Here is a 26,002-nt window from a genome sequence, read left to right on the forward strand (position 1 = left end):
TTAAATCCAGTGCAATAAAAGTTCAGTATCAAACAACAGAAAGATCCTTTGCGCATGTTTCTAAGATTTCATTCTAGGTTTGGAGATGAAAGTCTTGTGTGTACGTTTGAACGGAGGCTCTGGAGTCAAACTGGAAAGCTGTGATTGTTTGTGAATAATGCATTGAGAGATATAGCAGCGAGGGACTCTGGGGTATTTAAAGTAGCCCTCTCCCTCGATCCCCAGCCACTCAGAGGCAATTATCTCCAAAAGGCAGTTAGACGAGGCCACAGTAAACACGAGGGGGGCACCAGGTAACCGAAAAATTCCCAGAGAACCAGCCGCCTGCGAAGACCGTCGACACTGTGACGCTTCCGAAACCAACTTAAATGAAATTACTCTTCTGTGGCCGACATGTTGATGTCTTCATTTTCAAGTTTTATGATCGTATTTTGTAGGAAAAAAGCAAGTTACTCAACTGCCTTTGGAAAGGAGGTGTCAGTTTCTAGTGAAGGGGCAGCGTCCGGGCACGGCTTCTTTTCTCATAAATGTTTTACAGTGCTCGACCCTAAAGCAGTCGTCGATCCATCTAGAGGCCAGCTGGTGAATGCAGCAGAGCCTAACTGTTAACTCAGGAGCTGCTAAAAACAAAAGAGTGAATATTGGATTTACATTCATCGCGCTGCCAGGAACACGGCTCCGAATGAAGGCTAATATAAAAAGCTGCTGTATGTAAAATGAAGAAACAATAAATTCATCTTATCCACTTAGATATGTCACAACTTGTTTCCCCAGCGCCCCCTGAGCAGCCGGTTTAATCTCGATGCAAGGAAATAGAATTAAATATAAAATATATTTTACTATTATCCAACAGTGCTGGCTGTCACAAGTGTTCAAGTGTGGACATTCACAGAGGATCACTTGAATCTTCACAGTGATGTAATGTCATTTGATTTTGAACTGAACAGGTGGCTAGGAGCTGCACACACACCAAGATATGCAGACAACAGGCGCCACCATCTTGAACGACAACTTCAAAATTGGTATTTTGGACTTGACAAATTTGTCAAGGAGAAAAAAAGTATGTAAAACATCAGGCTGCAAGCTGATCGTTAAGTTTCCGAAATATTAGCTAGTCACAGATTTCTTTATACGATCAAATGTTCCAGCAACGGCATGTCTACAAAGTCGAACTGGTAAAGTCTTCCTGGTAAATATATGTACAGGTTCTTGCAAAATGGTATATTTGTGGAATTCAACTGGAAATTACAAATGAGATACTTCAAGAAAACCATCAACATTTGACAAAAGTTATATTTATGCTGGAGGAAATGTAAACAGATCGGGGACCACACTCACATCTTTTGGGATTGCCCGATATTGATTCCATTTTGGCAAGAGATCCAAGCAGAAATTCAAAACACACTGAACCCATTACATTTTATACTGGGTTTGACTCCAGGGGAAGACATAGGGAGGAGGAAAGTCCAACTACAGATTCTCCTACTTGTGGCAAGGAAAATGATAACCCTGTCCTGGCTCAAGCCTCTACCTCCCACCCTTCAGCAATGGCGAGAGAGACTAAAGAATGTTTATTTAATGGAAAAGATAACTGCAAAACGTCCTGTAAAAATGGATTTGGTTTTGTGGGCCCCCATCCTTTCCCACTTTGGATGGACAGACAGATGAATTGGTGACAAAAGGTCGTGAGAAATTACGTCTATTTCGTTTTTTTGTTTGTTGAGGTCTCCTGTCAGGTGTACTTTCTCCCCCCTATGTGGGGCTCCGTTTGATGTCCATTTGTGAAGCAGATCTTGATTTGGGTTTATATGTTTGCTGAAACACTGATTGTTCTTTGGTTGTTGCGTTTTTTCTTTCGTGTATTGGTTTGTGTTGTTTTTATATGCATCATTTTAAATAAAGAATAAAAAAAAACCAGTATTTTTGTGTAGTAATAAATTAATTTAAAGTACTCCAACATGCAAATATCCACAATTATTAGAGAGGATAATATTTACCAAAAAGAGACATCCTCCTTGACTCAACGTTGCCGTGGATGTCTACTCTCATATTCCAGATCGGATTTGAACGTGCAGATTTAAGAGGTTTCCAATCCGGAACAAGAAATGATGTTACTTGAGAAAAGTTTGATTTTGGAACCTCATTTTGCGGCAGGAAGAGGCGGAGCTCATGAGCTCACAGGCTTCCTATCGAATCCAGCCAATCAGACGACAGTGGGCTTTTAGGGAGGGGGCGTCTTAAAGAGACAGGAGCTAATATTCCCCAGAATAAAACAACTGAGCCAAAAAAGGCGTTTAAATCGTTGTAATCAGATTTCTTAGACCAACTTCATGGTTTGAGCTAATATACTTGCTGTAGTTGTGAAATGAGTGAGTTCCCCCTCCATCCAGATAAAATGGTTTCTGGGCCCGAACTTTGTCGCAGCGCCGCATCCCCCTCATCTAACACTGATGAGTACAGCGCTATCCTAACCGACGGGCCCTGAAATAATAAACCACAAAATTGAGTCCCACGTTTTCGCTAAATCAGAATACAATCACGGCTTTGCAGAGTGCATTGAGGTTCATCGACTGTGACAGGCTGCACACTCTCTGTGAGCAGGACAAAAACAGGAAGAGGTTTGTGTTGCTCTGTGTAAAGCCTCAACCAGCCCATTGACTTTTATTGTTTTTTAGTTTGATATCCAATCCATATTCTTCCAGGAAAATGAGCCGCTCTCCTGCTTTCATTTTATTTTCTTGGCAGCTGTGCCCTTGATCATTAACATCAGAAAAAGAATATCTGGAGAGAAAAGCGTGTTGGACTGTCTCAACTCCAAATTCCTCATCTGCAGCTGCCTTCCCCTCTGCTAAGTAACAGTCAGTTATCTGTGAGTCCTGAAGCAATCTTTGTATTATTCAGAGCGGGAGCGCGAACGACAAAAGGATAAACAGCCTCAGCCAAATTGCGAGGCATGTCTGGTGAAATCTGATTAATGGTGTCTTAACAAGCGCTCCTAAGAGGCTCCGCCACTCCCGTCACCCAGGAACTCGGTGTAAATGAGGGGGAGTCAAGGGAAACGGTGACCTTTTCAAACATTCTTGTTCTTAGTGGCCGACGCTGACGCCTAAAATACTGCCTTTAATTTTGGCTGCTCTTAGGGCGGTAATGCCAGTCGAGGAAGGGGATTAAAGCAGCGCCAGAGCTCAACACTTTTCTTGCAGCAAGTGGCTTTCTTGCGTTTCTACTGGCTGCAGCTCTTTTGCCGCTTGGGTTTCCGAGTTAAAGGCCTGACTTTGCAATGCAGTAAAGCAGACAAGCTCCCTTTTCACACACTGTGTTCTTGTGTTTTACTCATTGAGTTTTCATTTAAGCTTAATTTAAGCATCTCTGCACTCCAAGCATCAATTTATCAGACTTTCTTTATGGAGGGAAAGCCAGAGAAACTCACTAACATACAGTTGCAATCAGAAATATTCAACCACCTCACCTCAAAAGACATTATAGTGACAATGAATGACAAAAACGAACTCAAAATACATATTTGAGGTATTTTGTGAGCAGAAGATGACTATGTGCACGTGCAGTATCATTCAACCCCCCAGTTTCAGTACTTTGTGGACCGTCCTTCAGCTTTTACAACTTCTAATAAAGGTTTTCGGCGAGTGCTAACAGGGTTCCTGCACCTCTCGATCAGAATCTTTGCCCGTCCATCAGGTGCAAAAGCTCAGCGATGTTTGGTGGGATTCAAAGGTAGCAGCTGCAGCGCGGAAGTCATCAAAGAGTTTGAATCGGATTTAACCTTTTTCTCAACCAATCTTTGGTCGACTTGGAGGTGTGCTTGGGATCATCGTCCTGCCGGAAAAACCCAGCAATCACCAGTTTGTCAGGAGAAGGAATCATGTTCCTCTTTCTGGGAATCCATGATACCAGGTACACGATCAAGATTGCCAGTTCCTGTGCTGCAGAAAAACAGCCCCACATGATGGATGACCCATCTCCATGCTTAGCCGTGGGGATGGTATTCTTCTGGCTAGACAACAGCTCCAGTTCGGTTTCATCAGACCGTAGAGCTGTCTCCCCAAATTCCTCCTGGAAAGTGATGAACCTCCCTGGGGTTTACGCTTCACAGCGGAAGCAAATGAAGGATCATTACAGAGTCCCCAGAGGCTTAATTATGTTTCAACTCCACTTAAGGCCATAAACACTCTCAGAAAGCTTTAAGAACAACAGTGTTGTTTTGGGTTTGACGCAGCTGTTTTAATAAAACATACCGTTGAACACAAACACTACATCATGCATTTTCTGTGTTCGTTCAACTCATAAAGAAGTCATCCAAAGAAGAATCTCGCTCTTTGAAAAAAACTTCCTGTCCCTCAAGCTCCATCTCTGCTAACGATGCCCTCTGGTGGTGACAACAGAAAGACTAGAAGAAGATGAATTCATTTCTACTGGCAAATCTATTTTCCCACGTAACAGTGAAAGCTGAGCTGCACGTAAAATGAATGAATGAATGAATGATCAGAGTGTGGTAGAGAGTGACAGCGAGCTGACATACCAGCTTTTTATTGCTGCCTACTCCTGATGATGGTTTCAAGGTAAAAGCAGATCTATCCGTTTGATTGAATTTGTCACAGCGGTATTGATTTATGTTTATGACTTCAGTTTGCAGCGCCGCTGAGCTGAACATTGACAGATTGTTGTATCATTTTGTCCACTGTAAAACTGAAACACACTTGAGTTGATCATCCTTTTAGAAATTATCCTTAATAGCACCGTATTTAAATGACACCAAATTACCGCAGATCATATCTGTAAGGCAGAAAGTTTGATATTTTCCAGCTTTTCCTGCCATTTTTTAAATCTGGACTGGTAGTTTGCCTTTTAATTCTTGTTGTTTTTCTGGAAGGCTAACTTTGGCATGCTTAGCTCCGTGTTTGGTGTCTAAATGCCGACGTAGATTGCACTCTTTGACAGCTGACACTGCCTCATAACACAAAAGACATACCAGTTTTTCTCCTTGAAGCACAAACATGTATTCGCCTTCCCATCTTTCCTGTAACAGCCTTCCATCTGCATCAACTTTTCTCTTCTTGGACATTTTGGGATAATTTGTATTTCTCAATTCCACTTGTTGAAAATCGCATTGATGTGGATACACTGCAATCTAGTGGCGGGATGACGCCACTTTGCGGGTAATATGATTGGCATGATTTGATCCTTTCAGTTTCCTTCCTTGTTTTAACAGTGCGGTCTTGTGTTCTCTGTTGATAAATCTCATGATCACGGCTCGTTTGTCGCTGTCATCTCTCCGGGGCAGAGGGTGGCATGCCTCAACGTTGCTCCAGTCTATTTCAATCCCTTTGGATTGTAGGAAGGCAGCCACTTGTTGCTCTACGGAGCTGACATCCTGCTCACCGGGCTCCCCCTCGTTGTCAACGGTCACCGCCCGGGCGTATGACCAGGGTTTGATACGGAGCCCGGTCACAATCACGTCATTGACCCTGGTGTACTGCTCCAGCTCCGCCACTCGACTCTCCAGGTGCACCAGAACGCCGGTCCTTCTCTGCGTTCTGGATCCGGAGAGCCTTCACTTCTTCCACCAGGTCCAGGATGGATTTCTGCTGCAGTTTCACAACTGAAATCTCTTCAGACAAGAGACTTCTTAATGTCATCGTCCTCCTCGGCTGTCATAGCCTTCTTCGGACCCATGTTGCTAGGTAGCGCGAGGTAGCGTCTGCTGTTACCCTAGCCGCACGCTAGCTAGTTTGTCAACTAGCCGCCTAGCTCAGTTCTTTTCAGTCCATGTTCCGAAAATCAGCGTCGTTAAACCAGGCAATATTCAAACCAAGGGTGTCTGCGGATAGTCCGATGTCCGTAATCCACAATCAGAAATATAGTTTATGGTCAATGCGCGCTTTTGACTTATTTATTTTAAGACAATTAATCAGACTTTTTAAGTTCTTGCTTGAGTTTGACACATGTGCCGTAGAACAACCTTAAAGCACTGCGCTGATAATTTATCACGTCATACAGCTGATTTGGTTAAAGATGTTTGGCAACTGTTTAGCTCTCCATTAACTCCTGAGAGGATAATTAGCCTACTTAGCTGCTAAATGGTCCGCTATGTTCACCAGGTAGCTGCTAACTTTAGCCATCTCTTGTTCGGTGTTCCTGAAAACGGCCGACCTGCTGTTTTGCTGTCGATAAGAACCAAGCCGCGGGCCGGAAAAACAAAAAAGGAAGTAAAAGGCACTAAAAAGATGAGGGGAACTACAGCCGGGAGACGATTCTCTGCAGGTGTGCTGTGACTTTTTTTATTTTAATGTGAAGGAACAAGATTAGTGCAGCTTTAACTAGAATGCAAGTGTGCATTGGGAAATTATCTACAGGTGTGCACATTTATCTGAATTTGGTTTATTGCTGGTAAATGAGAAGAGTATGGGATGGTTTGGCATCAAAACTGAGTCTATTGGCTCGATGCCTGGCAGCATTTTAGGGATTTTCTTTCTTCTTAACCAGAGAAGACAGATGGTTTGACAGAGGAGTAAAAGAAGACATCTGTGTCAAGATGTAAAATCCTTCTCAGAACAAGTGTAATCAGCCATTAATCTACAGTACAATCTGAACACCTGTCCCCAAGAAGTTTCACCCCCGTTTGCACTTTGAGACTGGAGCCTCTGGCTGATAATAGGTCATTAGAGAGGATTTCATTAGAGAACAAGGACGGGTCCAACGATAGGTCAGTATCTGGTCATTAACAGACTGTAATCATGTGAGTTTCTGATGGGCACCACCCACAGATCTTCCCATTTAAACCCAAACTCAATGAAACGCCTTCAAGAAACTCTACAAGTCCAGCTGCCTTTCTTTAATTTCTTTCTTTCACCCGCTCTAATATTTCATTGGACCGCCTTTAGCTTTGATTACAGCACACATTCACTGTTGTTTCAATAAGCTTCTACAATGTCACCAGATTTATTTCCATCCAGTGTTAATGCATTCATTTTTCACCAAGATCTTCAAGACCAAGACCGCTCTTTCATAATCTGAGCCCCATGAATCCTGGCATTGACATCTTGGAATATGATCCATTGATGGAATAACCTGGTCATTCAGTATATTCAGGTAGTCAGCTGACCTCATTCTTTGGACAACATAATGTTGCTGAACCTAGACCTGAGCAACTGCAGCAACCCCAGATCATAGCACTGCCCCCACAGGCTTGTACAGTAGACACTAGGCATGATGGGTGCATCACTTCATCTGCCTCTCTTCTTACCCTGATGGTTCTCCACTATCCTTCCAGTTTTTAATAATGCGTTGGACAGTTCTTAACCCAGTTTTAGTAGTTTCTACAATCTCCTTAGATGTTTTCTCTGCTTGATTCATGCCAATGATTTGACCCTTCTCAAACAGACTAACATCTTTTCCACGACCACAGGATGTGTCTTTAGACATGGTTGTTGAAGAAATGAGAAACTACTCATTGCGTCAGTTGGGGTTAAATAACTTGTTGTCAGCTGAAAGATAATCACCCATCCAGGTGGAGACTTATTTTTTGGCCAGACAGCGTATTAATAATATATAGAGTAACCGAGCAGCCGTCTGTTTATGTTGTGCTTTCTTTAAAAATGCCCGCTGTTAAAGGCTTATAGAAAGAGAAGCAGCAACAATCGCGTATTTGCTTCCTGCTCCAGTCACATCTGGGTGAGAATTATTAGAGTTCCCATCAGGATGTGATTTAGAATATCAATCCCACCACCCACGGCTGCTGACTTTACAATTCACGAAATAACACTAAGAGGATGAGGGCGACCAGTGGGCTTCACCAAGCCCTCGTGGCGGTCCGCTATTAGAAGCCCGCGGCGCACCGATGACCCCCTTGGCCTCCTCTCCGCGTCTTCCCACAACACGCTCAAGATGCAGCACACCATGTCCTCGGCTAAGTGGTTGATTCGTAGTCGTCCGCCTCACTCTGAAATTACACTTCCTTTCATCCCATTATGCGTATTTCTCGCATGATTGCTCTGTTCCTTTCGTTCAACAGTTAGTTGCTCTCTGGTAGTGGAGACGACTTCCTGTGGCTCGCCGGTGAGTCACTGCTTCCATTTTTCATGCACGCCACATTATAATCATTGTGTTCTGCTTTCCTGAATGGAAGATAAGCTAGAGCCCGGTGTCAGCAGATTCAACGGTGAGACTGAAGACCTGCACATCGCTCAGCCATCTTTATGCGGCGTGCATCGTGCCTGGCTGGAAATAGTCCAGGTCATGTTGATTCTGGATGCATTAGTGAAGGGAGGGAAGTAATCAAACTGAATGTTCTCTGCTGTATTTAAAAGCTCTTTATTAACCTCCACTCCTGCTCCCAGGAGGAGGAAGAGGAGGAGGAGGAGGAAGAGAACTTAACCTTTCCTGAAGAGGAATGTGGCAGTTTCAAACGTCTCCTAATGATGACATCTGTACAAGGCGGCGGCGGCGGTTTCTAGGAAGGAACATAATCTGTAATAATACATGAAAACTCAACTCTGGAAGTTGATGCTGATCATGAGATTAGAGATCGGAATTACTTCCTGTTCCACCTGCCTCACATCGATACACCCCGGCGACACAAATACTAACGAGCCGTAAAGGTCCAATGTCCAATTAGTGGCATCTAGTATTAGTGCTGAGGATATTCACAGATATGCAATTTAGAAGAAGTCTGTCTAGTGTGGAAAGGAAGAAAAAGAAATAAATTTTAATCATTAAAAGAGGAAAGTAGTTAGGATTATTTTAAACGTATAGTTTTGTCATACTGATAAATGCTGTGTGTTAAATAGTCCATTATTATTTTTAGGACTATTTGCAGAACTGAATTTATTATATAATTATTTCATTATCTGCTCCTTAACCCAATAACACTAACGTTATAATCAGTAACGCCATCTCTAACGTCAGGCATATTTCACCCGATAAAAAATACTTCTCATCAAAATATACTGAAACACAACAATACACAGCCAACTGAAGTACTTTTATTTTATTTTCAACTATAAAATGTCTCATAAAACAAAAAAAGGCATCACATGGGGGCAATTTGTGAAGAATTAGGGAATCTTTAACGAAAAGCTCCTTAAAAAATTAACAATAATAATGGAGGAAGGAACTTGAAATTCAGTCCACTCGTTCCTGGGACATGTGAGACGTGTCCAGTGAAGGCTCAGTCTTCCTGCATCACTGACAACCGACAAATACCACTAAATGATATTTATTCATAAGCATTACACTAAATAAGGATTAAATGCAAAATCCAGGACCATTTAGCTAGCTCTAGTATCAAATAATAAATATGCATAGCTAGCGGTTGCTACAGTAAACTACCTTTCATTATGTTTTATTCACTTGTTGGCATGTCAGATTATCCAAGCCTGTGACAGGATGATAGCTGTGCACGGTATGTTGCTGTAAAAATCTGGTTGCAAGTATTCCGATCGTTTGATTTAACACACAAACGCTAACATCAGGTGAAAATCACGTGCCTTTAGGGGCGTGTGACTGACTGAGGAAAATAAAGTAGTGTGTATTAACTGTTGTACAGACTAGTCAACTAGTCAATTTGTCGACTGCTGTGCCATGAGGATGCTTTAAACAGGAAGTTGACTCGTCGCTGATGACGTGACAATAACAACATGGCCGGCTCCTAGAAGACAGGTGAGGAGGCCGATTTCTGCAGCCACGGCTCGACTCAGCCAAACCAAACATTTTAATTTGTCATTGTTGGCTTGTCCTCTATGTGTTGTGTCACGCCAGTGTTTGCCTTGGTCGCCACCATCCTTTCATCCACTGCCAGCTCCCTCCTCAGGTGGTAATGAGTCTGGCAGCAGGCGCCGAGGCTGCTGTCGTAAAGAGGCCCGACTCTGAACAGGTTGTCACGGCCTAGAGAACCCTAACACAGAATACCAAGACAAAGTTCAGAGGATTAAAAAGTCATGAGCATCCATCCTCTGGGGACCATGAATATCTGTTCTTCTCAAATATTCTTGGCGCTTTGTCTTCTTCCCGTTTCAGTCGCCCGTTCAGGATTTGATTTGATTTTGATTTTATTTGGAGGCAGCCCCCCGGGGGTAAATGGGCTCGTTCTGAGGTCTGAGTCTCGGGGGCTAATTCTGACCTTTGTTCATCGAGGTCCGCAGCGGTTAGACCTGCTTGGTGATTCTGCCCTGCTGCCATCTGCCCTTTGTGCCTCACAAATAAAGAACGCGTGAAGATCTTTCAGACAACCCACGCCGTGTTTTTAAAGTGTCTCGGCTTCAGATTATTCGCACGACTTAGACACGACTTTGCTTCGCAGCTCAAAACCGTCGCCAATGAATGACTCTTGTTTGAGTAAAGTTTAATAAGTAACGCAGCACTTCAGCAAAAGCCCAGCATACCACGAAGAAGCACGGCGGTGACAGCATCATGTTTTGTGGTCGGTTGCTTTCCTTTTGGAATTGGAGTTTTAGTGAAGGTGGAGAGAATCCCATACAATGCAAAGACCTTCTGCTGACCTTACCGTTCCAGAGCACATATCCAAGTCAACACCAAGATTGATGTTTTTTATTTGAACTGCCCTGCCAGAGCTCTGAGCTGTCTTCCTATAGAAAGTTTGCGGGGTGACCCAAAGAAGGCTGTGCACGGACGATGCCCTCACGGTTTGAAAGCTTTGCCAAGAGAAGTCAAAGTCAAGATGCGGCAAGATGACTAATAAAACTGTAGGCTGAACTTAGTGTGAGTTCAAAGGTAAACATACAGTTACACTAAAGTTTTTTTATTTTCATTGTTTTCCTCTGAACTGTGTCACATACTCGGGCGGCACAGTGGCGTGGTGCCTCACAGCAAGAAGGTTCTGGGTTCTGTGTGTAGTCTGCATGTTCTCCCTGTGTCTGCGTGGGTTCTCTCCAGGTTCTCCAGCTTCCTCCCACCATCCAAAAACATGCTGGTTAGGTTCACTGGTGATTCTAAATTGGCCGTAGGTGTGAGTGTCTCTCTGTGTTAGCCCTGTTATAGACTGGAGACCTGTCCAGGGTGGACCCCGCCTCTAGACCAATGACAGCTGGGATAGGCTCCAGCCCCATGACCCTTCACAGGAACAAGCGGTCACAGAAGATGAATGAATGAATGTGTCACATACTCATATGCATATATCTGTACAAGTCTATTTTTTATTTTATTTTATTCTTTATGCGTGCTTATTCTCGTTTTCATATTTGCGCTATTAAAGCCAGGAGCTACCGCCCAAAATTTTATGTTCTTAATGACCATAAAGGATTCTTGATTGTCTTGATTCTCTTGCTTCTTGACTTTGACCCCCCCATCATCGTCCAGCTGTTTTAACAGGGATGTTTAGATTATATTTAGAAGGACACTGGATAAACTGCTCTCAATAGAGATCATTCATACCGTTCTCAGTCCAACTGTTCAACAATTCACCTTTCTGTAAAAGATAACTCCATGTTATTAATGTTGATGGACATTATTGCTCCTTAATAATCCTTCCTATGTATATCATACACACTGCTGCGGCCATAGCAAATAGGCAGGAGCCTCCTGTTGGATAATTACTGCATGGGTGATTATCTTTCAGCTGGTAACAAGTTCTTTAACAAGTTCTTTCCATTTGTTCATTTGCAAATTTTGTACATTTATGCTTATACCATTTTATTTTACTAGATTTTTACTTATATTTTATATATTGTATGTTTCCTTTTCACTTGTGGTTCTCAAGTGTTTTTTTATGTGCAACTGAGCCAAGCAGTTTCCCTTGTGGATGAATCAAGTCTATTTTTTATATCCATATGTATGTGAGTTATTTATAGGAGTCTATATCAGTAAGAACAAAAAACAGCTCCGGGACTGAGAGAGCTACAGACGGCCAGTGTTTTCATCCTCTCATGTGGTTTGTTAACAGAAAGAGAAATCAGACACCGCCCGTCTCATCCTTTAATTCCTACAGACATCTCAATATTTTTTTTTTTTATACGGCATTTTACTGGTTCAATTTATTCTCAACGGCAGATCGTTAATCTCCCTCCGGAAGCGGCGATCAAAGGAGAAGCCGAGGACAAAGAAGTTTAGAGACAGTTTATTTAAACTTGGATTCATTTACAGCAGTTCCACTGGAGAGGGAGGGAGAGGGGGGAGGGGGGAGGCGAGGGAGGGGGGGAGAAAACAAAAAGGGTCTGAATGACGTCCTAGCCACATTTAAACCTATGGTCCTATCTAACGTATGTACAGGGAGGTGGATGCAGCTCGACAGTGCAGAAGGCACAGAGTTGGCTTAATACTTGCCTGTAAGCGCTGCTAACACGATGAAAAGGGTAACAGGGTGCGGTGGTTGGCCGTGTGTTAGAGATGCTTCGTGTAAAGCAAACAACATTGTGACATGGTGCAACTTAAAGAGAGAGCATGGATCTTTTTAAACTCCAGTCACTGGTGATATAGCGGAGTAGCTTGGAAACTAAAACGGCAATCAGCATCTCCTTCCAAAACGCACACTGACACTGCGTTTGAGCTCACGCGTGACACAAAGACTACTTGTCCTGGCCGTGTGTTTTACAATGTGTGATATGTGAAGCAAAGACGAGTGAAACTGGACAATGTTAAGGCATTTTGCAATTAAAGAGACGCGACTGTAACCGAAGATGAACCCAACGAGGGACGAGAAGCAGGGTGCGGATGTTCATTTTGACGGTTTGGCAAAAAAACAAAATAAAGTATGGCATGCTTCATTCACAAGTTCATTCTCCACTCACAAACATCCGCAATTCCCCAATTTCCAACCGCCAAAATAAGAGCTGCCAGATCTTCCCAAAAATATCAAAAAAAATAAAAGCATGGCGTTCCCATGAGTCCGAAATTGTGGGAGAAAATCAAGAAAGGATTCATGCTTAAATATGAAACACATGAGAAATAGGAAGACTTGTACTAGCATCATTCAGTGTGAAAAAATAATAATAATTATAATAATAATAATAAATCACAACCATCAGGACCAACAACCTTCACTCATTCACCAGCATTCACCCACACACACACAAACCAATAAATGTAGTGTCTGATAATAATAATATGACAAGAGAATCATGTCTGTCACAAAAAAAAGATAAACCTTGTAATATATATATATATATATGTGTGTGTGAATACCACTCGAACAAAATCACAATTCAAGTAAAGCCTTTCGAACAGAAAGAGAGGAAAAAAAATAAAACAAACATAAAAAAAAACTACATCATAGTTTAAAATCACTTGGAATTCTTGCATCTCAGATTCAGATTATGCTGCTCATAAAAAAGTACATTCAACAGGTACGTCAATTATGGAACAAAATTATAGCACAGAGGTAAGTATCGATGATCGCTACTGAAAGACAAAGAAATCAATTTATGAACATTAAAAGCGAACACACAACAGACTGCTTTTTCATTCTCTAGTCGATATTTTGCCCAATTTATCTTTTTTTTTGTACGTTTTAGAATAAATGATTGTCAGAGTTAGACGTGATCTCAGCTACGGAGATTCAGTCCAACGCAACGAGAGTCGAATTCGTTTATTTTTTGGAAATCAGAGGAGCTTGAGCTCATTTCGTTTCTGTGCAAAGAGAAGATTAAAGATCAGACGAGATATCAGAGAACAGCAGTCGACCTCGACGCCTCCCAAACTCATTTAATCGATCGATCAATCACTCAGGTGCATTCACACGTCACCGGAAAAAGTAAAAATAAAAACAACAAAACGAGTCGTTGCGCATTTTGTTTCACTGCTAAACAATAAAGGTTCTCGTGTTAATCATAAATACATTAATCGCATAAATATAATTATATGCTAGTATATAATTATATTTATTTTTACATGGAGGCCAAACTTTAAACATCAGAATTTGATTAAAAAAAAAAAAAAAAAAAAAAGTCACAGGAGAAAACAACAATGTGCAAGAAATCTGAAGGTGCACCGACTATGCAAACACGTGCAACTGGACTGATAACAAAAAAATAAAAATAAAAGTTTCACAAACTTAAAAGCATCAAAACATAATAACTCCAGGGCCACGTGACATTTAATGGGACAAAAGATCTCAGACCAGCGGCTCATTTCATCTCATCTCGCCTCATTTTTAAGCGAGCACGTCCACCACGCAGGTAAGGCAAGAAAATGTTCTGTTTCCTCCGGGTGCAACCGAGGAGACTGGGTTTAAACTGCAAACGAGAGGCAGGCGGCGAGGTGGCGGCAGGAGAACAAAAAAAGGCGGAATGAATGTTCTGAGTGTGACGGCGACTCGTCTCCTGATGTGAAAAAACTAATCTGGACCTGCGGCTCGTTTAAAACGCGGTGACTGATAGCAGAGTTTACCGTGGACGCCGCCCGGCGCAGTCACCGGCGCAGAGACGGGAAAACGACTCGTAGAGAGTCCAATTAATTAAACTCAATCTGAACGGACTGATCCGACTTTTGATTACGCCCTTCGCTGCAGGGAAAACTTCATCCTCTTCCTTCCTCGACCTGCGACGCAAACTGAGTCATCGTGCTGACTTGGGGAAACATTTACAGCAGAGAGTCACATCTGATTAAATAAATTCTTGCGCGATAAAACGAGGCAGAAAGAAAAACAGCGATGTATTATTATTGTTTTTTTTTGGATCTGGCCTTCTGCTTTAACGTACTGCATGTTCTGATGTGGCACATGGGGGCTCAGGCAAAAAAATAAGAACAATCAACAAAAAACAAACAAACAAAAAAACAAAAAGGTTTTGCACAGAATATCAGAGTTCCTACAAATATTTACACCACAGATACAGGCACTTGTATATCTTTGGTTGGAGAAACCCAACATTGCAAGAGTAATGCATTCACAGAGCTTTTGTGTCCCTTATCGTATTTCCGGGGATCACTAGGCAACTGGTATGTTTATTTTTCTTTCTTCTGTTTCTTTGAGTTCGTCCGTGTTACGGGTAAGTCCTGCCATATCGCTCTGAAGTCTTTTTAACCCTCTGACAACGCCACCTGCAACGCAAGAAACGTCGTTTAGTGCCGCTTACGAACTGGATGCGAGAGAGAAAAATCTTTCACAGAAAAAAAGAAAGAGTGCAGAGGAAAAGATAGTTTGATCAGGTTAAGAGTGATTCTTTGCACGACCACCAGAAGGAGCTTAAGAGTTCACTAAACAGAGCAGAAGAAGTGACAGCGTAGAAAACAGAGCTGTGTTGTGTTCCCGCCACATTTAAATGTTTTGTGTGTCGCTGAAGCGGAAATGTAAATCCAGCCAGAAACAACAAGGACATGAGCACACTGCGCTCGGCTCAGTCGGCACCTCTGCTTTAAATACTGTGGGCAGGACGAACGACACGACCGCAGCAAAACACGTAACCGTCCACGCGGCCCCGACTCGGGCCTGGAGTTTAAAAAGCTGATACTTGTACAGTGGCCGCTGTGAAAGGAGATATTCAGGAGATCCACTCTCAAACTTTCCTAATCACTCGCAGACTCCTCTGACTATTTACAATTTAAAATCTAGATGATTTGATGAAACGAGTGAACTGTAAAAAGCCACTGAGGCTAACGTTAGCTGGCATGCTACTGCAGACTGATATTAAAACTGTTAAAATGCACATGTTTAGCTTTATGTCCCCCCCCCCCACAATGCAGGATGAAGTTGCAGCGAGTTCTTTTTCTTCTTCTTCTTCTGTTTACTTGCAGGTACATTACTGCCACCTACAGGATCTGCAGATCAATGGATTTACAGCCTCAGTTCTTATAAGAACGTGTGTCTGGTACCTCGATAAGTAACCTCCATTTTGGATTTCACTACAGCAAAATAGTCCTACAATTAAAAATAAAATAAAAAAAGATTGCGATAAGAGAGAACAATGTCTGTGAAATCTCCCCTTAGGTGTGCTGTAACCTGATTTGAGCGGTGCGTGTAGCAGCAAGCGGAAAAAATCAGAAGAAAGTCAGCAGTGTGTTGAGTCACAATCGAGTTGTGTCTCTGACCGATCGCCGGTCAGCCGACGCTTGGCTGAAACTACCTGTTGAAGTCATATAGCACTGCTGGTGTCTGTTGTACCTTCTCAGGGCAGAAGTCGGGGTTGGTTTGTCGCACTTTGCCAGGCCGCCCCTTTATGACTGCGTAGCAGAACATAGTGATGACCATGACAAACAGGAAGTAGCTAGTGTGCATCAGGTGGAGGTTGATGAGGGAACGGTCGTCCTGGTGAGGAAACAGTTAAGAGGTTTAACGTCACAGGGCAAAAATAAAAATAGTAAAACCCCACTGACAGACCAGATGGACATATTTCACCAAGGTTACACCTCTACACATATTCAGTTTATACATTTGGACAATAGACTCTTTTTCTGTTAGTGGGCGGAGCTTAGCTGGAGGCAAAACAATCCACATGAATACGTTAGCAAACTCTAACTAGAAGATTGTTTTGGCTTGTTTTTGACAACAGTGGGAAAAAAAATGTGAGTTTCTTTTATCTGAATATATACGGACATCACTCCACATTAATAGACGGGACGGGATTGGCCGACCCGTACTCAATAATGCAGTGGATGGAGGATCTGACAGGATTAGCTTCTGTTCAACAGCTGCACACTTGATAGAGAAACCAAGTTTGTACGCTAAACAGAAAATGAGGACGCATAAATCCTTAGATGTTCTGAATGGTCCTGGACAAGACTCCAACCAATAACTACATACATGTTATATATGTGACTGTTACAAAAGCTAATGAATATGCTAATGGCGCTACTGATATAGGCTACCGTAGCCTACATTCTGCTCTGTGGTGACAAGTCTTTGCCTCCAATTCTTGGTTGTTTCCGCCATGACATAGGACACAAAAGTGTCAATAAAAACGTAATAATTAACTTAACGGCTCACTCTGTTTTTACGATACGGACAAACCAAACTGACACCAAAGAGACTGCGACGCCATCTCATGTTGCCTGTGTTTGAGCCAAAAAGCTGAACTTGAACACACCGCAAAGACTAAAGGCAACAACCGCGTATGTACTGCACCTGCATGAGAAGAAATAACTCCTCATACCAGCAGGTGGCAGTACTCTGCATTCAGACTACTCAAAAGGAGAAACAGGAAGAGGATAGAAGAGTTGGTCTACAATTTGTTCATTATGGCATCCGACTAGTGCCAACAGGACCACCCAACACTGGATAATGGCACACCATCGGCTGTGTTAAAGGCTTTAGAATGACTCTAGTAGCTGCTATAACCTGATTTAACTCATAGGAGCTCAGGTTTTATACTGAATTGCACAGGAAGCTTGAAATCTGGACAAATCAAACATAAATAGAACAAAAACAGCATCAAAACAAAAAGACAAAAGCCATCTGTCCGTTACATCTTCTGACGACGTTGTTGGTGGTGGTGACTGAGGCCACATTGTTGAATCGTCTCTTTGTTCAGGTAGGGCGGAGATCAGGTAACTGTGCAGGCACAGCATATATTTTCAGATGGGCTCGCTGGAACATTCAGCTGTCAATGGGATCATTGTTACCCTGGAACAGTCTACCACCATCAGTACAGCACTAAACGCCACTCAGAGCTACGATCACTATCTCTAGTTAGCTTTTTGTTTTGTTTTTATATCGTGTCGTGCTACAATGACTGCAATCATTATGGAATACAAATCAAGCTAGAAGGCTGTTTTTCATATTCAGTATCGGCCGATCCGAGTCCCAATTCGATCATAAATAAACTCATAAAGGCTTTTCTTATCTTCCTTGTAGTCGCCACCTGACTTCTCATTTTCCACAGTAAAGTTCTTCCACAAAAAGCAGAAACATGTTTAGTCATGATTTTGGTTGCTCTTGTTTTTTGGGGAGTTTTGTTTGGCTGCAGAAGATGCTTTGTTTTTTTTTTTTGTTCATGGCACACCTAAAATAATTAACTACAGAAGATCAGGTTTGGCTGAAGCCAGATTCAGATCTGATCTCTGTTTCTCTGTCTTCAACAGTAATTAAGCAGAAGTGAAAATTCTACGGCTGTTCAAACTTAGTTAAGCTTTACTTAATTTAAAGCATGTAAAACAAATCTTCTAAATACTGGAATCTTGTCTTCTTAGTATTATACGTATATGAAAAACCTGATTTTAGAATTGGAAGAACCTTACATTGGACAGAGGTTAGAGATACTTTCTGTAGATGTGTTATTCTAGAAGCAGGCAGCTAAGGACATGTTTTATTTGTTCAGTTGCCTCTGCTTAGATAACTGAACCGGAAGCAGTGAGGTGGAGACTCACATCAGGAACGATGACGGTAAGCTTTGGGTTGAGTGCGTGGTACACCTTGCCGATGGCTCCTTTGTAACACCAGAACGGGTTGTAGTCCTGGCTGTATTTGGTGTCCGAGTCACGGGCCGTGGTGAACACCTTGTACCAGGACGTCGCGTTGGTGTACGTCTCCGGCACGCAGTGTGGCGGCTGCCTGCAAACCCAAAATACGCACAGTTGCCGTCATTGGAACTGTTTACTGTATTAACTCCCTATTAACTACCAAGTTAAGTGCACGGAATTGATGACAAACCTGTAATACTAGTAATGATCTGACATTAGATGAAGTTAATACTGAAGGCTCTTACATCTCCACTTCAGCAGCAGAGCTTTGACTGGTTATAATTTGAGAGCCTGACAAGACATGTTGCAACACATCCAGACAAATTTACATGTTATTTGCAGAAAGACTTCCTCTTGCTCACTTTGACAGATTTCACACATCAAACCAAACACCATACCTGCACCCCGTACACTTGTATGCAAGTTATTTGTGAAAACCCAGAGCTACTAAGAAATGAGTTAAAAGCAGGAGATTTCAATTGCTACCTTGCTAGTTGTCTGGCTCAGAGTGCTGTGTAAAGGGAGCATCTAGCTAGCTGCTAACAGAGCTAAAGGATGAGAGTAGGGTTTTTCACTATTTAGACATCTGTCTCTGACTGAGAGTTAGCAACAGACCATCATCCTCAGAGCTGTTACATCAGGACAGCGTGTAGAGCAGAGTTTACCTTTGTAGTGCAAACTACAAACCCACTACTAGAGAATAATTTAACATTTAGTTGTTCTGCAACGGGGAAATTGCAGTTCCTGACTCATCCATTTGTTCACACAGTAGTTTATACAGTTGGAGCAGTGGGCTGCAGCCTCTAAGGACTGCACCCGGGGAGCAATTTGGGGGTTAGATGCTTGCTCAGGGTTACGTCAGCCATGGACACGAACCTGAGGCGAACCTGGGACCCCTCTGTCCCAAGCTGCACCTCTAACCACTACTCCACTACCTCCCAGTCCAATAAACGGACTACTGCAACAAATGTTCTTTGCACTAGTTTTAATACAGACTATTTATATATAATATTTTTAACCGCACTTCAATATTTATTACTTATCTTACCTTTATTTTTTCTATGCTTGTGACATTACAGCTGCTACAGGAGATTTCGTTGCATTCTTGTGCAATAAAGCGTCTTGACTTAATGAAATTAACTTTTATTGTGTAAAATCTGCTGTCGACATGTGCAGGTGTCGAGGAAGGAACTACTTGTCAGCAGAAAAAAATAATGCAAATCATCGTGTGAGTGAAGTATTGTGCTACAGGGAGAAACTAGCAGTGACTGTGGAAGTTTGAGGTGATTCAGCGACGTGTAGTGATGAAAGTTGAACTAATTTCAACTTTGAAGTGACGCGCTTGAGGTGAAGACCAAATGATGTGACCGATAGTTGAGAGTTCCTCAAATGCTTACTGAAAAGGCTTATTTATAGTACTGTGGGACATAGACAGTGTAACCTACGACGCCAGTGCGAGCCATTTATACTTGTGTTCTAGTCAGTCTGGCTCGCTCTGTAAAAACGGCACCCAAATGCTAGTTTTTGTTTCTACTTCCTGCTTCGCTTTCAACAATAGCGACTGAAACGACAGTTGATATTTTGCCAAGATTTCACTGAAGATGAGTCATACAAATGTCTGTATCTCTTAACCTCCTCAGTTAACCTTTCCTCCATGTGTTGCATCTTTATTGATCCAAAACAACCAATTCGAAAAACTGCGGAGATGGAGAAGCAGCTGGAAGTACTAAAGCAGAAACACGCTACCACCAAGCAGACCAATCACAGCTCTTGCGCTCTGCATCGCTGCAACGCTGTCGCTGTAGACGCAGAAGCCTAAACCGCCTTTAAGTTTGGTTCCTACCCCCAAAATTCACTGCTTCAAGTTAAAAGACCACATCACAAGCTTTAATAGTCAAACACCAGAAAAACAGTCAGAACTGATGAGGAGGTAAAAACAACACTGGGAAGCTGTACTTCATTTTCCGTCCCCATGAGCCCGTGGAGAACGGCCAACTCACACTGTGACTGGGAAGATATTGCTGGCCGCTGTGATGGTCATGCAAGTGCTGAACACCACCTGCTCGCAGTGGCCGTGCAGCACGCACTCGTCCGAGTTCCAGGACACGGGAAGGGTGAAAGTGATGTTTATTTCTTCATGAGCTTCCCGGCCTACACGGGAAAAACACAAGGACAGCAAAACAGATTATTATACAGTTTACATGATTAGACCTGAGGCTCAAACTCCCTCAGTTTACCGAATTGATTCTGTCGTATATTTTTTATGAAACACACCCATGAGCACGACTTGGCAACCTCTTAGCTCTAAGGTAATTAAGAGAGCCTGCGGCAGAAATATTTGCCGCCATGCCAAGCTACTCCCCTGATAACGAATGACAGGCTGATTTTGTGAGCTTATATTTATCAACCTGCAAAGGAGATTAGAAGATTATCAGTCCAACTGAGAGGACCAATGGGCGGCTGGATGTGCATTCCCAGAAGTGGACAACAACGGACAATCAGTCGCCAAACATAAGCAATTCACAAAGGCTGATAACGTGGTAGATAAGGGATGGAATCATTTACAGTAAATACACTTTTCTATTGTATTGTTTTAGCTGCTCTGCACAACAAACATATACTTATATACACAAGTATTTCTTTTAAAACTGTCTTGAGCCAATTATTTTTCTGCAAGCTCCAATTAAGAACTTATTATTTTATTATATTTTTTTCTATTAACATTGCTCTTCTTTTGAACTGTGCCTATAGTAACAGGACTATTTGCTCTGTGCAATTAAATATTTGCATAGCTCTTTGTTGACTTTGCTCTTCTGTTCTGGTTATTTTAAAATTGAAGACAAGGGCTTGTGCTGTTTGCAAACAGCTCTCTGCCTCAACAGCTAGGGCACCATAAGATAAATGAGACAGACACACAAAAGCCTTAAGAATGGGAACAACTGTGTCTGTCAAGTTAAAAAAAATATATATAGAGAGAGAGAGAGAGAGAGAAGAGTATGTTCAGAAACATTAAGTTATCCATCTGCAAGAATTAGGTACTAATAGTTTTGGTTTGAATACTGACGACAATATTACTTCAACCGAAATAATTCTGATCAGATGCTAAATAATGCCTCAAAACATCAATCAGAGTTTAATATTCATCTGCTGGAGTTACAGAATATAACAGAAGATGATCTTTTCTTCCCCCCAACTTTACCGACAACACTGAATCCATTCAATAGAAGACGGAGCCACGTATTGAATGGTGCTGCCTGCTTGGATTCCATCTGCTCGTTTCACTACTACCTCCATGTTTCTGTCCCTCAGGGAAACTCGTCACATCTCCTGATGTTTACCCCACGTGGGGCAAACATGTGCAAACAGAATGGATTTACTCCAACCAGAGGGAAGCCATCAGATTAACGGTGTACGTGCTTATACGAGGAGCTCATACTTTCCTGTTAAACAGATTATCAAAGCTTTACAGTTCCCCTCTCTATCGGCTACATGAGACTTTTTTTTTTATACAGATTATTAGTGGAATATTAATGCCCATGGAAGTAGAATAGAGCAATCAAACACATGCAAAGTGAAGGTGCAAGAAAAAGCGCATGCTCTTTGAGTACGTTCCTAAAACACGAGGGAACCTTTTCCTGTTTTAATGACGGTTGGCTAGAGTCAAAGCTGACAAAAAAAGAAGAAGAAGAAGAACCAAAATCATGTGACTAAACATGTGGAAGTATTTTACTCCGGAAAATGAAGTCAGTCACACAGACCCAAAAGAGAAAAAACAAAAAAACGTAACACAGTCCACTCAGGCAAAGGCTGAACCAAAACAACAACAACACACTGAACGCTGCGTTTCAAAGAAGAGAAGAGATTCCTGGAGGAGTCAAGGTGAAAACTAACACAGAGAGGGTTACAGAGTTTATGCCGCTGAATGACCAAAACACTTCTGGAGTACAGAGCGCAGGTTTTCTGGAACCAAGGTACAAGCTACCCTCTCCACACTACATTAACTCTGACAGATGTATTTACTGTCGCTCATGTATCTAGGAGGATACAAGGAAGATAAGAAAAGCCTTTATGAAACTCAAAGGGGAGGAAATTTTGTTTATTTAAGATCTGATCAGGACTCGGATCGGACGATACTGAATATTAAAAGATCGATATCGGATCGTAGGGGCAAAAAAAACTTGATTTAGTCATCCTAATAAAACACATAAATCTGCATGTAGACACAATGTGTAAAAGAGGTCCGTGACACATGTGGAATTTGCTCTGCTCTCCTTTCCAAAACCTCTCAATGGGAAATCTATAGGGGGACTGAAGCGTTATGTTACACAGCGCTGCCACTGTTTGTTCAAAGGGTCTAAGAGGTGGGGCAAGACTCCCACCACACAAAAACATCCCAGATCGGTAACGTATAGACACTGTAGACTCCATAAACAAAAGAATGCATGCTGGTTAATCATTACAGCACTGTCTTTACATAACATAAACAGTTTTGTTCCACAGATGACAGGGTTAATAAAATAAATCCACTGATTAGATAGAAAACCTACCTGATAGGCCAACTTGCTGCCCCAGCACTGTGGCATACAGGTGTGTGATATTGCGAGAATACCCTCCGAAGGGGCGCTGTGGGTCCAGAGTGAGGGTGATGGGCACCGAGATGTTAATGGGACCCGAGTCCTCCAGCACGAGGGGGGCCTGCGTGCTGGAGCGGGCCTGGCCGCTGGTCACGACCATGCTCTCCGGCGTGGTGGACTCGTTCAGGCCGTGCTTTATCGTCTCATTCTCCGACACACAGAAGTCCAGCTCGTTGAAGCGCAGCAGAAAGGTGTTCCAGTCCTGAGACAGAGGACGCGCGGTTTGGATATTGTTCGGAAACATGTCGCAATTAACCTAATACCTGAAATCCTACTTAACTTTTAACATGCACAGAACTTCTCTTATGTTATTTCACAACTTCACTGCTCCACTCAAGTATGATATTATAAGCATCCTTTGTGCTTCGCATGCAACCGTTTATTTACACGTACACAGCTTCTGCATATGAACTCAAAGCAAAATATATGAACACTTAAATGTTTAAGTTTTAATGCCCTCCAATTACAGCTTTTACACTCGTGGATTTACATTAGACCCTGGTTTAAAATGGGCTCAGATACACCAAGAAAACCTGGATGAACCAGGCTACTGAGACTGGAAAACGTCGAATAGGTCGCTCTGTAAATGGAGCATGGTTGCAAAAGTTTGGGCAAACACATTTTCGTGGCATAAAGCAGACAATAAAGGTCAAAGCCTGACATTTAGCATCAGCAGCGATCACGTTTTACTGGTATTTAAAAGGAGCAGGAGCTGCGTAATTGCATCACTTTTCAAAGAACTGTGTGCGTGTGCCTCACCTCCGTCAACTCTGGAGACTTGATTTCTTTAATCTTAAAGAAGTAACCGATGGTCAGGAAGGCGATGGCCACTGCACTGACGCTGATCATAAAAATGACCAGGGGCGGACGGTTGTTGATGTAGCTTCTCAGGTTCTCTATAGGATTTAACAGGTACACCTGCGCACAGAAAAAACACACAATGTGAACCTCGACGGGAACAAATCAGACAACAACGACGGGTTATCAGCTGCCTTGGAAGGAATTCAAATTAAAAAAAAAAAAAAAAACTGGTTCAACACCAGCTGGCTATCTTTGCTGCATCTCTCACCCTCATTTCCTGTCATCGCTGCACTACTGAGGTGTAAAACGTTAGCAAAAATAAATTACAGTTAAATAGGGGCTTCTGTCGACCGATTAGATCTAAATCAGCGTGTGACTGTTGATAATGGTGACCTACTGGACAGATCTGACTAAGCAATAAGTTACATCTGTTTAATTAATATATTAAACACAATGCAACCAAACATAAACCTGCATTTCTGTTGATATATTTTAAAGTGTGTCAAACTAGATCATCTAATTGTGCACCAAGCCATTAACTCGTTTAGCAGGATTGTTGACCAGTAGCAGCAAAAGTGCACGGTGCAAGCACTAATATGAGAACAGGAGAATATGATCAGCTTCTAAAGATAAACAACACATGTGCAAAACATATGTGCAAGATGTCTGGCCACCATTATTCTCTATTAGTAGCTGCCTGCTCAGACGTGTATTTAAGTTATATTTCTTTAAGCATATCGCATGGCCAATGCAGCAAAGAAGGCTGGTTTCGATTTGACTTTAACGACAAACATGGTGACCAAAACAAGCTGCTGTGTTCACAACGAATCCAAAAGTTGGGGGGCAACGGCTAACAGCGCTAATGTTATCGACATCCAGGGGCCCTAACCTACTACAAAGATGCTGCAGTTTACGCTCCACAAAATCATATTAAGCAGGGTGAGTTTAAACTGAAAGGGTTTTACATTAAAACACTGTGTTTAGTCTCACTAAAAACCCCGCAGGCAGGTGACAGGAGCTGTCAACCTTGTAGCAAGTCATGCTAGTTACCTGGTAAAAAAAGATTCAAAGACGTGACAACAGTGAGACTGTAACATCACAAGACTAGACGGCTATTTTTCATAAAACAACACACAAAGCTGCTCTCACCATTTTTTCTTTCTGTGCATGCGACGGATGCTAGCTGGGACGTTGGCTGAGGGCCACAATAAGGCAGCAGTTAAGCTAGCAAGTTAGCCTCTCCGCGAAGCTAGCTCGTACTGCTAGCTTGCTCGCTTTCCCGTAAGCTAGTCCCTCCTGAATATGCCGCTGAAAAGCAAAAGTCGGTATTGGGAGGAGAAGGCCAGGCTTTCAGCGTACGAAACCTCGCGTAGACTCCTTCCCATTCTTTGCTTTATACTTTACTGCGACTCCGAGGAGAAATAGATTTCGCGTACAGTTCTGTAATAACGTCAATAATGTATCTGGGTCCTCCCAGCCGACATCTCCTCCGCGCACCCGCACTGCGTAGTGGAAGGCGTCGCAGCTCCGCCTTCACGCTATTTCCGTAGTGATGTGCGCGTGAAATTAGACGTACGCGCGCTGGCGGCGTTCACGCTACGCAATTTACGTAGACGAGATCACACACATTCGGCATGTTTACAAATCGTCGGAGGCCTTTGCTGCATTAAAGTACAGTAGGAAATCTAAAAGTTCAACGCGGTTGCTCAACTGGCTATTGGGTATTTATGAAATGGACTGTAAGGGAATGCGCATACATACACGTCGTTGTTGCTAATGTTGTAAATTCCATTGTTGTTTTTTAATTACATTCTCATTTAATGTGACGGTTTCCGAGCAGTAACCCATTATTGTGCTATTTCCGGGAGTCTCTGAAAGCACCGCTACAAACCTCGAGGTTTCTTCTGCGTTGCTAATGTTTTCATCCAGCCTCGAATTAAAATTATAAATGTGGCTATAAATGTGTTATTTTTTTGTATAGATCGCAGTACATTAATAATTCAAATAAATGTGGATTTTTTTTAGAACTTGTACTGTAAAGCATACCGTTTCTGTTTAATTTACACAACATGTTACTGATTTCAAAATGCACTAGATAGTTGTGCAAATATTGTAAATGCGCCGGCTCAGCAGATGGCAGTATATCCATCCGGCTCATGTTTAAAGGTTTTGTGTGAATGTGCTGCAGCCCACAGCCCATGCTTTTA

General features: G+C 42.4%; 1 protein-coding gene across 2 annotated transcripts; it reads right to left on the reverse strand.

Moving 5' to 3' along the window:
• Positions 1-13,222: 13,222 nt before the first annotated feature.
• Positions 13,223-25,378, reverse strand: tmem248 (transmembrane protein 248). Of its 2 annotated transcripts, none has more exons than XM_084565183.1 (7): positions 24,945-25,378; positions 23,754-23,912; positions 22,908-23,196; positions 20,361-20,511; positions 18,268-18,451; positions 16,067-16,210; positions 13,223-15,006 (listed from the first exon to the last, which is right to left on the reverse strand). In XM_084565183.1, exons 1-7 carry the CDS (start codon positions 24,945-24,947, stop codon positions 14,986-14,988), a joined length of 951 nt encoding a protein of 316 aa, XP_084421309.1. In that variant the 5' UTR covers positions 24,948-25,378; the 3' UTR covers positions 13,223-14,985. The 2 variants fall into 2 exon arrangements, with proteins under 2 accessions (XP_084421309.1, XP_084421308.1); XM_084565182.1 differs by having other exon boundaries at positions 16,029-16,210; positions 24,945-25,377.
• Positions 25,379-26,002: the final 624 nt, after the last annotated feature.

The sequence above is a fragment of the Chelon labrosus genome (genome assembly GCF_963514085.1).
Source record: "Chelon labrosus genome assembly, chromosome: 17".
NCBI classification, from domain to species: Eukaryota; Metazoa; Chordata; class Actinopteri; order Mugiliformes; family Mugilidae; genus Chelon; species Chelon labrosus.